This window comes from Panthera pardus, unplaced genomic scaffold (genome assembly GCF_024362965.1).
Source record: "Panthera pardus isolate Hobbes unplaced genomic scaffold, ASM2436296v1 HiC_scaffold_6, whole genome shotgun sequence".
NCBI classification, from domain to species: Eukaryota; Metazoa; Chordata; class Mammalia; order Carnivora; family Felidae; genus Panthera; species Panthera pardus.
In genome coordinates, this window is record NW_026526991.1 from 48,492,856 (window position 1) to 48,508,339 (window position 15,484).

At 38.4% G+C, this 15,484-nt stretch overlaps 1 protein-coding gene across 2 annotated transcripts in view; it reads left to right on the plus strand.

Annotated features, from left to right (window-relative positions):
• MDM1 (Mdm1 nuclear protein) overlaps nucleotides 1-12,377 on the plus strand; it is a 34,145-nt gene extending 21,768 nt beyond the window's left edge. For both annotated transcript variants that reach the window (XM_019455040.2, XM_019455041.2), the window contains 5 exons: nucleotides 325-437; nucleotides 524-633; nucleotides 7,698-7,950; nucleotides 10,214-10,273; nucleotides 11,545-12,377. In XM_019455040.2, coding sequence (XP_019310585.1) covers nucleotides 325-437; nucleotides 524-633; nucleotides 7,698-7,950; nucleotides 10,214-10,273; nucleotides 11,545-11,657 — 649 coding nt within the window. In that variant the 3' untranslated portion in view covers nucleotides 11,658-12,377. The remainder of the gene's footprint in view (nucleotides 1-324; nucleotides 438-523; nucleotides 634-7,697; nucleotides 7,951-10,213; nucleotides 10,274-11,544) is intronic.
• Nucleotides 12,378-15,484: the final 3,107 nt, after the last annotated feature.

Here is a 15,484-nt window from a genome sequence, read left to right on the forward strand (position 1 = left end):
GTGTTAATTGCTTTGGGGAGTGGTTCTCTACCACTGGTAATGGTGCTTTTTGTCCATCATCCAAATCCCTTAATCATTCTGTCATGAGTTTTGCACCTAATGGGAAACTTAGGAGCTGATTTAATGGAAGAATTCTCTGGTCTATTGCTGCTGACTTGCAGTGACCTTCTGTCTTTTCCAATATTCAGTCCCTCTTAACGGCGTGTGTTTTTAGAAACAGATGACCCTATAAATTTTGTTTTATTATTGCATAATAATGATAAAATATTTTTAATCCTCTTTGCTGGGGGGAAATGCATCATAGTAGATTGTTTGGATTTGTAGGTCAGATTCTTCTTCTGTATCTTCTGGAAAAGGAGGCAGGCTTCCTACTCCAAAGCTGAGAGAACTTGGTGGAATCCAGAGGACTCATCATGATCTCACCACTCCAGCTGTTGGTAATGGGCAAACACTGTAGTTCTTATCTTACCTGCTTTTTCGGCATGAGAATTTAGTTTGAGACTTGTCTTCTGCATTTTTCTAGGTGGTGCTGTTCTAGTGTCTCCATCTAAAGTGAGGCCTCCAGTCCCAGAACAGAGGAAAAGAGTGTCCCCTCAGGATGGCTTAGAAACTGCAAAGAATGATTTTAGGAAGGTAAATATTTATATCTTGGGGGAAAAATATCTTTTTAGGAAGCGATTATTTTAGTCACATGTAACGAATGAACGGTAGGTTCAGATTTTAGAAAATTCTGTGCATTGTATGTGGAGGTGATGCTATTAATGTGCTTTTATTAAGGCAAAGGCCTTGAATTATTTTTTTCTGGTAGTGGCATTCTACTTCTGCTGATGTGTTTTTAAATCTTGTCAAATGTGACTCAGCAAGAAGAGAGAGAAGAGAAACAGTACTTTTTATTGAGCATCTACTGGGTGGCAGTTGTATTTCAAGTATGTTCCAGGCACTGTTTTAGCACTGGAGATATAACAGTGAAAGAAGCAGGTGCAAATTCTGACCCTTATTGAACTTCTATTCTAGTGGAGGAGAGAGACAATAAACAGGATAACTAGGTAAAATACAGAGTATTTTAGACAGTGGTAAGTACTAAAGAGAAAAGTAAAGCAGGGGAGGTGAATACAAAGTAGCCAGGGAAGTTCTTGCTGAGAGGGTGACATTTGAGCAGAGTCTGAAGGTGGTGAGAGATGGACCCATATGCATATGTAGGCAGGCATTCTAGGCAAAAAGAACGCAAGTGCAAAGTCCCTGAGGTGATCAGGTGCCCGATTTCTTGAGGACTGGCCAGAAAGTGAGTGTGGCTGAAGCAGAGAGCCAGAGAGAGTGTGGGCAATAAGTTAGGAGGCATCATGGGGGGACTAAACTGTGTAGGGCCTTGTAGTTCACAGCAAAGACTTTGAATTTTATTCTGAATGAAATCGGAAGTCTTTGGAGGGGCAGAGAAGTGATATGTTTTGACTTAGGTTTTTCCATGTGACTCTGGCTACTGTTTGGGAACAGACAGTAGGAATGCAAGAGCCGGGGCCTGAGCCTACATAGGAGTCAATTACAATATCCAGCCAAGAGGTGATGGTCGTTTGGTTCATATGGGTAGCAGTGGAGGTCATGTGATGAAGTCTGATTCTGGATGTGCATTGAAGGTATAGTTGACAACATTTGCTGATGGTTAAGATATGGCATGGGAGAAAGACAGAAATCAAGGATTCAAGATTTTTGGCCTGTGCAGTAAGGATGAAGTTGCCGTTTACCTGAGATGGGGAGGACAGTGTAAGGAAAAGGTTTGTCAGGGAAGATGAAGAGTTCTGTTTTGGACATGTTACCTTTGAGAAGCTTATTACAGGTACAGGTAGACATGTTGAATAGGGAGTTGACTTTCTGAGTTTGAGGTGTGGAGGACAGGTTGGGCTACGGATACAGATTTGAGTGTCTATTGTACAGGTGCACAGGTATGTGAGGGCTTGAGACCGGGGGAGGTCATCAGGGGAGGTGGGTATAGAGAGGGAAGAGTATGTGTAGACAGGTGTCAGCCCTGGTTTTTTGATACTGGGAAGTTGAGGAGTAACCAGCAAAGAGAATGATAAGGAATAGCCAGTGAGGTGGTGAAATAGAAGACTGTGGTATCTGGAAGGTGTCAAGGAGGAGGGAGTGTGAGTGCTACTGATGGATCAATAAGATATGAGAACTGATGATTGGATTTAGCAACATGGATGTTATTGGTGACCTTGACAAAGGGCAGTTTTGATGGTGGGGAGGGATAATTGTCTAAATGCAAGTGAGTTCAAGAGAAAGGAGAGGAGATGAATTGGAGGCAGTCATCACAGACAACTCTTTTAAGAGTCTTTTCCGTGAAGGGGAGCAGAGTAACAAATGGCAGCTGGGAGCGAGGTCAAGATGAAGGAGATAACAGCACATTTATGTGTTGACAAGAATGGTTTTAAAGAGAGAAAAATGATGCAGGCCCAGCCAGCAACTTTGCCCCTGTGCACTCAGTGCCTAGCACCACTTGAGATGTTCCATGGGATCTGGGGGAGAAGTGGAAGGGTTGATTGTAGGCACTCTGACAGCTCCTTCATTGTTACAGAGGAGGCAGAATATGTGAGCACTGCTAATAAAATAGGGAGATGTGCTGGGAGCTTTGGGAAAGTCTCTTCGGATTTTTTCTTTTTTTTTTTTTTTTTAACGTTTATTTATTTTTGGGACAGAGAGAGACAGAGCATGAACGGGGGAGGGGCAGAAAGAGAGGGAGACACAGAATCCGAAACAGGCTCCAGGCTCTGAGCCATCAGCCCAGAGCCCGATGCGGGGCTCAAACTCACGGACCGCGAGATCGTGACCTGAGCTGAAGTCGGACGCTCAACCGACTGAGCCACCCAGGCGCCCCACTTCGGATTTTTTCTTGGTGGCACATGAAGAAAGATCCTCACCAAGAACAAGGCTGGGTATGAAGAGGTTGGAGGTTTGAGTAAAGAAAAGAAATCATGAAGTAGTCTTTACAGAGAGTGGGAGAGGGAGTAGGCCAGGGAAATGTGAGATAACGCAGGGCAACATAAAGGGCCCATTTTAGGCTAGTGGTCACAGATTTGATGTAAGAGCAGTCGTGAGGGGTTGTGTGTTTTTCTCCAGCCATGTTTGGCTACAGAGGTGCAGGATAAGTTAGAGAGTTGAATTTAACTGGGGTTCATGTTTTGTCAAGGGAGTAAGACAAAATGAGAAAGGGGGTCAGGGAGTTAAGGTACATGTAGGGGAGTGATTATAATGATTGGCCATGGAAGTTGAGTTGGTTAGAGCAGGAAAAATAGGACTTGGGAAGGTAAGGCACAGTGCAGAGGTGACAGGATCAATGGAAGGTCTTGGCCAACTTAAGGACTTGTTGAAATTGGAGTACCTAGAGGGAGTAGTTTTAAAGTCAGGAGGTGGTAGTCAGAAATTGGAATTGTGGAGAGGTTGCAGTTAGCAGTAATGACAAGGCTTAACATATAATCGTGGGAGTAAGTGGCTGAAGTAGGATAGAGAACATTTAGAGAAGAGGTTGCATTTCTCCAGGGGATTTTCCTGATGCCTGTTCATGAATTTTCAGAGGTATGGCCCAGGGGAAACTTTTTAGGTGTTGGGGAGAGGTAGGAGAGGGGATCAGAGCCTAGTTGTCCCCAAAGCCCAGTACCGAAGTCACCTCATAGCAGGTACCTGTTAAATAGGTGTTGACTGAGTATTATTAGAATGACAGAATCTAAACCAATGTGTATACATTGGTTTATGACAAAAGGAATACAGAGGACTGATCAGAATCAGATATTAGGAATCGCTTGCCCCCATGGGCTGTTCTGCACCCCCAGCACTCCCTCTCATCCCAGGATCCAGGTTGCTACCTGGAAGGTGTGAGCTTCTAGGCAGCTTTGCCCACACAGAGTTGACTACCCTCAGCTAAAAAGAGTAGCCTTAATCCATATTGGCAACTGGATTTGTATGTAACATTTTCATTTATTGTGGAATTAATTATTGAATAGTTAAATTAATGAAATAGAATGATACTGCTCTTTAATGCCAATTTCTACCTCATCATGCACACAATATAGTTTCCAATAAATCCTTTCCAGTATTCAATTTCCCTCAATATCATTGTACATCTTTTTAATTATAAGAATCAGAATGTTTATAATATCCAGAAATTTTTTTAATATTAACTTTTAGTGACATTTAATTGTGTGAGGGTTATGGGGCAGCAGCAATTTGGGTAATTTAAAAACATGGGGATGATCATAATAGCTTGCATTAACTGAGTGGTTAACTATGTTCTAGGCCCTGTGCTAAGTACTGTATATATATTAACTTAAGTCTTCATAATGACTCCAGGAGGTTGGTATTGTTATTATTCTCATTTAGATGAAACTGGGGAAACACAGCTGCCAATTGGTGGGGCAGAATTTAGTCCCAGGGAGTCTGTCCTCAGAGCCCACGTTTTTAACTCCTAAACAACACTGTCTCACAAAATTCAGAGAATTCTCATGGTATTGGTTTAATTGTCAAGGACCATTTTAACGTCTTATAAATGATATTAAAAAGCTAAGTGTGTGTTAGCTCACTTTATTCATTCATGCAGCAGATGTTACTTATCTGTTTACCCACATGCAATAAAGATAGTGAACAAAAATAGACATGGGGGGGTGCCTGGATGGCTCAGTTGGTTAAGCAACCAGCTCTTGATTTTGGCTCAGGTCATGATCTCTCGGTCATGAGATTGAGCCCTGTGTCAGGCTCTGCATTGACAGCATGGAGTCTGCTTTGGATTCTCTCTCTCCTTCTCTCTCTGCCACTCCCCGCCCCCCGCCCCCTCCAAAATAAATAAAGTTAAAAAAAAAATAGACATAGTTCATGATCTTATGGAACCTACAGTCTGGCGAAAGAGATACACAGTAATCAAAGAATCATACCCCCCAAAAAAGTAAAGTTAAAACTAATAACAGTTTCAAAGCAGTATATAGTGCTATTTTGAAAGGAATTGGCCTAGTCCTGGAAGTCAGGAAGCTTCTTGGAAATCAAGGATGCTTCTTAGAAGAAGTCATAATTGGGCTGAGATACTGAGGAAGAGGAAGAGTGACCAGGTAAAAAGGGTGGGGAGGAGAAGTATAGCATGTGCCAATATCCTGTGGTGAGAAAGAACATAGGGTTCTAAGAAACAAAGGTAAGTATAGTGTGTGGCAGGGAGTAGGTCAAGATGAATCTGGCAAAGATAGCAATATTGAGAATTTTTATCATTATCTTGAGAGCAATGGGAAGTCACTGAAATATTTTAAAGACCTTTCGGCTGCCATGGAAAGCAAGAGTAGACTAGTTACCCTTAGAAGGTAACTGTGGTAGTCTAGGTAGGACAAGTTGATAGCTTGGACTGAGGAGGGTGGACATTGACAGAAGTGGATGAAACTGAAGAATTGTGAATAAGGGGAGCAAAGTCAAGGCTTGGTGCTGGGTTGGATAATGGTGGATGAGAAACCATGAATGACTTCTAGGTTTCTGCCTTACTTTGTAGAATTGATAGGGGATGCCGTGCACTGAGTAGGAGAACTTTGGACAGAAACCATCTTTGGAGGGAAATATCAGGAATTTCACTTTCACTCACTCAATTTGATATTTAATGTGCTCTTACTATGTGTCACATACCATTCTGGGATCTGGGGATTCTTTGGTAATCAAGACAAAATCCCTGCCCTCATGGAGCTTACATTTTCATTCTGAGAGACAGATGATTTTTTAAAAAGATAATTTTAGGTAGTATCAATGCTGTGAGTTAAATAAAACCACAAATAACCTCCAAATCATGGGTGAGGTTGCTTTACTATCAGGACAGGCTATCAGGACAGGCACCTCTGCGGAGGTGACAATTTAACTAAGAACTGACTAATGAGGTATGTGCCCAGGCAGAGATGAGCAGAGATTGTTTTCCTGTTTGAAGGAACAGTAAGTACAAGTGTGTAACAGTGAGAGTTTTGAAGACCAGTGTGACTGGGGCCTAAGAGGGAGGAGGAGAGGTAAGAAATGAGATTGGGAAAGGAGGGTGAGTGAGGTGTGGGGGCGTGATTCTGATGGCCCGGGGAAGCCCTGGGAGGGTGTAAAGCCACACAGCAAATATCTGGTTTACATGATAAAATCACTCTGGCTATTCAGTGCAGAATGGGCTGTATGGGGTGGAGGGGGAAGGAGGCCAATGAGAAGACTTTAGCCTCAAAAACAGATTGCAAAGTCCATTAAATTATACCTGGGAACCCCATGTTACAAATATTGTAAGAGAGATTTCATTCAGGCCTTTTAAGCAGTAGCGATTCCAATTTGACAGAGATCTCAGATTCTGTGTATATATGTAGAAAAAGTAAATCAGAAGAACGTTTTTCCTAAGTGATACTTATAGTTAAAAAGGGAAGCAAGAGGAAGATTTGTGGTTTTATTTTAGATCTTGATGTGAAAAACATGTATGTTTGTTGGATAAGACCCCAGGCCTCTCCACTTTGAAGCAGTAAGCTCTCTAATTACAGAAAAAGATACCAAAGGTCAGAAAGCATTGTTTTGAATATTGCATCAATAAATCCAAAGTTAGTAAATAAAGGCCACATTTACAAGAAATAATTAGGAAAGTTTGGAACTGTGTTTGATTTTACTGGTTCGCATTCTTCTAATAAGGAAAATTCTACAAGGACTTTTAAGATAGTGATACTTTATCATTGTGGAAAATAGAAGATACCAGCTAAAAAGGAAATCAGTGGTGTTCCATCTACTGTTCAGGGCAGCCATATTGAATTTTTGAGTTCTTTAGGTGTATAGTGTATTTGTTTATTATGCTGTAGGTAAGATTAATCTATTTTTTCTCACTTGGCAATGAATTAACATATTTACATATCATTAAATATTATGATCTAATTTTTAATAGCAACGGGATATGCAATGTATAGTTATGCAGGCTGTTTATTGTTGAAAGCAATTTTTAAAAAATTAGATGCCTATAGTTATTAATTTTTCTGTTTTGAAAAAGTGCTGTAAAGAAATCCGTCCTTCAGCTACATTTTTGTTCATTTTATCTCTTTTTGTATAAATACTCTGCAAGTATTATTGTGTGACCAAAGAACACAAAATTTTAAGGATTTTTCTATGTTTTGCCAGCAACCTGGGAAGATTAAACTCCCAGGACTCTAGGAGAGTGCCGGTGTTTCCATAGTCTTGTCAGCATCAGTATTAAAAATAGTGTGTTTTTGACAAAAAAAATTTAATCTTTGTAATTTGGTAAGTGAAAAATTAGTGCCTTGGTGCTTTTAGTTTGAAATTATTTGATTACTAGTGAGGTAGGGTATTTGTGCTATTTGTAATTTGTCTATATGAATTGCTTATGTATATCCCTTTTCTACTTTTTAATTGACTTTTTCTTACTACTTTTAAAGAAATATCTATGTACCAGTGGTCATTCATTGTCAATATATAGGTTGTATATTTTCCTCAAATTTGTGATTAAAATTTTTTTTAATGTTTATGTATTTTTATATAGCTAAATATATTTACCAATATTGTTTGTTAGGCATGTAAAATCTTCCTCACATGGAGGTTACATAGATTTTTTTCATAATTTCTCCTACTGCTTTTGTGGTTATATTTTTTGTGTATTTAAAGATTTTACTTATATATATACAGACACATATATGTATCTTTTTTTTTTTTTAATCACTTAGAAAGAAAGTCGTGCTATAGCCCTCCTGACTTCTCCAGCTGCTGGTATAAAAACAGTCGATCCCTTGCCTTTGAGGGAAGATTCTGAAATCAATATCCCCAGGCGTGCCGAGGTAGCTCTTCCAGTTTCAAAAATTCCAGAATATCCAGCAAACACACCTGGGCAGTCTCCTTCCCCACCCTGTGCTCCATCCTACTGGCATCCCTCTCGTCGAATTCAGGGCTCTCTCAGAGATCCAGAATTTCAGCATAATGGTAATTATTTTGGTTTTTATTTTTTGTCTTTTAAAACAAAAATGTTATCCTGATGGGTACGAAGGCTTAAGTATGTACTGTATGTTAATAACTTGTGTTTATTATCTAGGGTTTTTTAGTTAATGTAACACATTTCTTTAAATAGGAAAAGTCCCGGGGCGCCTGGGTGGCTCAATCGATTAAGCGGCCGACTTCGGGGTCCGTGAGTTCAAGCCCCGCGTCGGGCTCTGTGCTGACAGCTTAGAGCCTAGAGCCTGCTTCAGATTCTGGGTCTCCCTCTCTCTGACCCTCCTTCATTCATGCTGTGTCTGTCTCTGTCTCATAAATAAACGTTAAAAAAAAATTTAAATAGGAAAAGTTCCATCTCATCTTTGGAACACCGAGCTGTGCGGCAACCCCAGTACTTTTGTAGCAGCATGAGGTTTCCTCCAAGTTCTGTCTTTTCCACAACAGGCAGCCTACTAGATGCCAGTAGCACCGCTTCCCCTGGTGTGACAACTGAACATGTCTTCAGACATTGCCAAACATTGCCTAGATGAGAATTCAAGGTCATAAATTGGTTTCCTTTAGTTTTATTAGGCATTGCTCTGCTCTTTTCTAGCTTCCACTTTTACTGTCGAAAAGTCTTAATGCTCTTATTTTATTTTATTATAAAATGTTTTTAAATGTTTATTTATTTTTGAAAGAGAGAGAGAGAGAGAGTTAGTGGGGAAGGGGCAAAGAGAGAGGGAGACACAGAATCCAAAACAGGCTCCAGGCTCTGAGCTGTCAGCACAGAGCCCAACGTGGGGCTTGAACCCACAAACCATGAGATCATGACCTGAGCTGAAGTCGGACACTTAACCAACAGTGCCACCCAGGTGCCCCAGTGCTCTTTTTATTTTTGATCATTGTATATGGATTTTTTACTCCCTGGCATCTTTGGGGATCTTCCTTTTACCCTTAATGCTCTGAAATTTTAAAGCAGGTGTCTTCGTTTTGCTAGTACTCAGTCAACTTTTTCAGTCGGGGAGCCTGGTTCCTCACTTTCTTGAATTATTTCATCAGTAATTTCTTCCCCTCCATGTTCTGACTCCTGTTTCTCTGACACTCCTCTTATTCCAATGTTGGCCATGTTGAACATGATCTTATTTTCTTATCTTACCTTTCCTATTTTCCATCTCTGTCTTTTTATTTTAATTTGAGAGGGTTACTATTTATTTTTCATCCCTTCTGCGTTTTAAGAAATTTTTGCTATATTTTTTAATTTCTAAGAATTTTTTAATTGTATATTCCTTTTATGTAGCATTCTGTTCTTATTTTATGGATGTTTTATCTTTTTGAAAAGATAAATGATATATATAATTGCCCTGTTTTGAATATGGTACCCCCGCCCTCAGTTGAACCTGGTGTTCTTCAGTCAGAGCAGCTCTGATAAACCTTTAGAGAGGAAACCTCCATTCCTCTCTTGTGAGAAAGGTCAGTTACCCAGCCGTGGAAATATAAAGAAGGATTTGGCAGACTAATTGTTTTGTAAAAGACTTCAACCAGTTTCCTGGTTCAGGCTTATCTTCACTCCAACTTTCAGGGGTACTTAGTACTCCTAAACTTGAGCTAGGTTAGGAGAACAAATTGGTTGCTTCTTGGATTCTTTCTTCTGCTGACTTAGGATTCAGCTTAGGTATGATGGTAACAAACACACTGCTTGTCTAAGCTCTTTTTTTTTTTTGAGAGGGAGAGAGAGCATGGAAGCAGGGGAGAGAGGGAGAGAGAGAATCTTAAACAGGCTTCACACAGCCTGAGAGCCTGACTCAGGGCTCAGTCTCACGATTGTAAGACCATGACCTGAGCCCAAATCAAGAGTCATACACTTAACCAACTGAGCCCTGCCGGTGTCTCATATACTCACTGCTTTTCTGTTTGCTTTCCCGTTTCCAAAATTTTGTTGTTTTCTTATCTTCATTTTTCTTGTCCTGTGGGTTTAATGTCATTCTTGTAAATGTGTGTTGTCCCATCTCCCATCTTTAAACAGAAGCCTACTGCATTTCTTTAAAGTTAGAATAGATCAATATTATTATTGAAAAGAATTCTAGAAGTTTTCCATTGCTTGTTTACATATTTGCTAAGCACGTTATAAATTGGTGAATGGCCCATTGATAATAATTTCTATCAAAGATATAAAATTAATAAAAGTTTTGACCATCTTTCACTAAGGTTTTCCTATAAACAAAATATACTGTTACATGGCTCTGAAGGATGATTTTTCTGCCTTTTTTTTTTTAAGTGGGAAAAGCAAGGATGAACAATTTCCAGCTGCCTCAGCATGAAGTCTTTAATGACGAAGGTATTTCAATAGTGAAATAACATCAGATCCAAGTATGAGGTTTTATTATATGGTAGTTGATAGTAGTATCATGATTTTAACATTGGGTTAGCACTTTATAGTTTACAAAGTACTTCTGCAGATATTATATCATTAGATCCATGAAACCCTGTGAGGGGGGATAAAGTTATCCCCATTTACAAATGAGTAAACTGGGACTTAAGTCTTGAAAAAAATTTTTAGGGCAAACAGATGATAAGAGAGTGTACCTTGCATCACACCTGAGGTCAGTACTCTTTCTTTTTTTCCATCCTGGCTGGCTGTGGGCTCAGGAATCCAGTCTAGCATTATATGTATCATTTTTTCCAAATGCTCAATTTTCAATTATCAATTATCAAAAGAAATATGATTAGGGCCAATGGACTTTTTTTCTTGTGTTGTATTCATTCTGAAAAATTCATTTGCTTCTAATAGTGGCAGCAGGAATTTTGAATTCCTGATGTGAGCAATCAAAGTTACTATTTTAACTCATTCTAGGATGTATGAAATTATTGAATTTATAAATTTTGGATTTGAAAATAAATTTGAATGAATACTTTATATAAGTTCACATAGGAACTGACTGAAGATTTTCACATTGAAGATTTTCTCTCCTCTTAACAAACTTGGGACTTTTTTCAGAATTCAGTGAGCCAGAAATCAAGTTATTATGTTTTGAAATATAAATATCCAGACACTTCGAATCCACCTCTGTTTTCTTCTTAGTTGAAGAATAGCATTTACAAATAATCTTGTAACATATTTGCTTACTCAGAATGAGGAATTTCTGTCCTAATGAAGGGTAGCATATTAAAGTCAAACATTAAGTGAGATTATTTAGGAAATGTGAACATTAAGTACTGTGTTAAGGTATGGCATTTTGTTTTTAAAAAGCTTAAAAAGCTTTTTGCTCAGAAGAGCTGTGCTTTTTAAAGTAGGGCAAGACAGTATGATGATGAATTGTTTCCAAGTAATACTGAAATCACAGGCCATGTGTTTAGGTAATGTCATTGTGGGATTTCAGGAAGGAAACAATGCTCATTTGACACGAAAGTGTTTGATTTCTCAATATGGTAAACTTGGGAAATTGTGGTGAACTGTCTTGAAAATGTTAATATCTTTTATTTTAATAATTTTTTCTGACAGAGTCAATATTGACATCACAAAGCCTGATGCTTTTAATTTTCTGTTCACGTTATAAAACATTGTGTTTATATTAGAGATACTTTCTGATTATGCTTTTTTCATTGCAGACGAAGACAGATTATCTGAGATTTCTGCTCGCTCCGCAGCTTCTAGTCTCCAGGCTTTTCAAACTCTGGCACGAGCTCAGAAAAGGAAGGAGAATTTCTGGGGCAAAACATAATTACCATATATCTAGTTGAGTTGCCTAACAATCTACGGAACCATTAGCATAATTTTTCCTTATTGCTTTACTATGTTAAGACTTTTAAAGTATTTGGATTTTTTCCCCACATTTCCTACTTAAAAAGAATTGTTTGAGTTTTCAATAGCCAATTCAGTTTCCTTGGAAAATTTTAACACTGGTTCATACAAATTCAACCTACAGAATTCTTTTGACACCTATCCCAAAGTACAAAGACATAGGTTTCTTCACATGTTCTAACTTTTGTATTAAGGGTAGCTGGTAAAATTGTGAATTTTACCTATCCAGAGGATATTCTAAAAAATAAAGTGAAGTAAAAATTAAGATCTAAATGTGAAGTATATGTTCCTTGATTATTGGCTCTGTGTATCTTTATAGTCTGTAGATGTCATAAGATGAATTTGTTCTTCCCGTAACTTTTGCTGTAGTATTTCTTTTTATTTTAGTACCTTCTGTATGTGGTTGCAGTGTTAAGGCAATTGTACTTTAAATTGAAAATATGAGCTGTATATATTTTTCTTATTTATGTAACAAAGTTTGCTGAGAGAATATGTATATTTTTGATCTTTGTGTGTATTCTATTTGTATAAGGACTTTGGCTTACATTTGAATAATGTCTCAATTTTGAAAAATTATTTGTATAATGGAGAGTTAAAACTTTGTAGACATTTTGAAATAAAAATTGATCAAGTATTTTAATTCTTTTTGTTTGAAGTGTTTCAAGTGTTTGGCTTCTTCAGAAAGTTATTACACATAATAAACAATTAGTAATAAACAATTACCTTTTAGAAACATTTTACTCATAGCAAGTTAACTAAATGTTTTTCTTCTTTTACAGCTGTCAAAATGCAACAAAACTGTGTTCACAATAATTTTGTATGAATATAGGAAAAATACAAGATTTCCAAGGCAGACTCATTTTCAAAAATTTAACACATACTTTTTGACTATTCCTTCATAGGACATGTTCTGTTTTCCTAGTCTTTACTTAATCTTGCAAATCATAATATATCTAACTTCCTAAAAAATATGAATTTCATAAATATGACATGTGATGTGTACAAGACTACATACATACAAGGTACCGAAGGTAAAATATATGAAATATTCATGCCCGTTGGTTAGAAAACAAATGAGCAGTTTGTTTTAAAGTACTTAATTTGGTCAAAAGTGCTTTTGCAAATCCTTGATTCACAATAAGTTTATTAAAGATCTTACATTATCAGGTTATAAATAATTGGGCATACACATGTTTGCCTACATCTCACTGACGTTTGTTGATAAAAAAAGTTTTTAAGGCACTGAAGATGGAAATAAAAGTTAGAAAGTAATGTGTAATTGGATTTTAGAACACAATCATTTGGATTCTATACACATGTACTGAGGCATATTAGCTGTAAAATAAAGTCGGAACATACTGTGTCTCTAGAAGCTTAGGGGTATCATCATCCTCTTCCTCTAAAGTTGGTTAGTTTGGTTGGTTAGGATAGAATTTTCAATGACTGATCACTGATCTACGGTAAAGAAAGGAATGACAGCTAGCTTGCAGGGAATGTGTAACACAGTGCATCTTACCCAAGGTACACATTGTAAAATATGGGTACATCTGTTGGAATAAGTCACACCACATGAACTTGCTCTGTCAGATGTTAGATGGATTAAGGTATGGTTCTGATGAGGCTGAGTTCATTACCCCGCTCTGGGTGACAATTTAGCATTGTAGTATACTGCTGATTGCCTCTTAAAAGCCCTACGCAGTGGCCCTGGGGAGAGAATAGTGTTGAGAGATTAGTCCTGTTTCGTCGCTTGTACTGAAAACAGCTTAAAGGATAGGCATTTGAGTTGGTGGGTAAGTAGTTTTAGTTGTGTGAGAAATATTCCATGAGATGTGCTGACATTTAGGAGTTGGCATTGTTAATTCAATTTTTAAATCAATTTTATTTTGGCATACTTTTATGTACAATAAACAGCGATCATTAAGAATTTACAGCTCAGTGAGTTTGGAAAGAACACATACCTCTGTGAAACCACCCTACAACCAAGATACGTTACTACGTTTCCATCGTCCTAAAAATTTCATTTCCCTCTGCAGTTCAATCCTTCCTTCCACCTCTTATCCCAAGGTGATTGCTAATCTGCTCTGTCAGGATGGTTTGTAAGAACTGTGTATAGATGGAGCCATCTTTTACATTGCTTTCACTCAGAGTGTTTTTAGAAGTCTTCTATGTTTTGATGTTTATGTTCCCTTTTAATCCCTTCACCCCTGGCGGACTTTTGGATTGTTTGCAGTTTGGGACCATAATGAATAAAGTTGCTGTTAATAGTTACAAGTTTTTGTGTGGATATATGCTTTCATTTCTCTGGAAAATAGGTAATTCAGTTTTTGTTCATCCTTCATATAACTTCTACTTTGAGTATACATGCAAATCAATATGTTAAACTGGTGGTTTGGCCTTTTTGTCAAAACTGGTACAAGCTAGACTGGGGAGCAACCATCAGAATCGCAATGGAAGGTTTTTGCAAAATGCACACACCTGTGCCTCTGTTCCTTCTCCCAGCTTCACCCCAGATGCTGAGATTCTCATGCGTCCCTGGCTGAGAACCCAGATAAAAATGCACAAATATGCATATATGGTAGGCTTTGGATGTTCATTTCTGGTATCACTTCTGGATCTCTTTGAAAGGAGTCTGAACTCCATATTAAGAACTTTTGAAAGCTGATTTTGAGGGTTAAGGAAAAAGAACATGAGAAATATGCTTAGTACATGGTAGGAAATGTTACCATGATATTTAAGCACAAATATCTTCATTTTTCAGATGGGAAAATGCTATTAGGTAAAATGACTGGGCCAAGACCTCATATCTGGTTAATTAAATCTAGGCATTCTTACTTGAAATCTACCTGTACTGCCTACTTTAGAGAGTTTATGTTAAAATTTTGAGTCCTACTGTGATCACTTCTCTCTCTGATTCATTTAGGAGTTACCTTTTCCACCTTAGAAGATCAATGAAGTGTCTACCTTTCTGGTCAGGAAAAAGTATGAGGGCATTGAATTATTGTACAAATGGATTCAACCAGAATGAAAGTGAGTCAATATGCAAAGCAAGTTTGCCCTTCTATAGAGCAGGGGTGTGGTTGGCTACCCAGGATGCTCAAGGATGGAGTATCTACCTTTAGTTGTAGACACCCCAAAAATATTTATCCTGACTTCTGGAAGCTTATAAAAGGGACAAATCATCTAAAATGGAAAGTGATCCTAGAATCATTTACATTTGTTCTTGGAATATGTTTTTGCTCCTTTTACATGAATTGGTGATAGTCATGTTGGTGTTCTCAGAGCTCAGTCTTTGTCCAACTGACACCATTACTCACTTTCCCAAGATGAGTCAGTTGTGCAAAGGCTGCTCCAGGCAAAAGCACAGTCTCTATTCATTGGACTAGAGTTGTGCTCCGCCAGGCCTGGTCACGTGAGAAGCCAACCTGCTCCTCTAGCTTACCTCATGGATGAAAAGCAGGCTGGGGTTATTATCTTCAGCTCTGTTCCAGTAGACTTCATGCCAATGGTGATCCTGCACTCTGATTTGACTGTACGGGTCTTTCTCCTAGGGTAAGTAGACACATAGAAAGACCCAGCCATTTTTCTTCCTCTCAGGTTGAAAGCCAAGCTTCCTATAACCCTACTTCATGTTTCATTCCCCGCTTGGCCCTGCAAAGCTCACTAAGGACGGCAGCCTCTCTCAAGCAGAGGGCAGCTCCCCCATAGTACTACCCTTGCTTAATAAGGCAGGTAGGAGGGAAAGAGTAG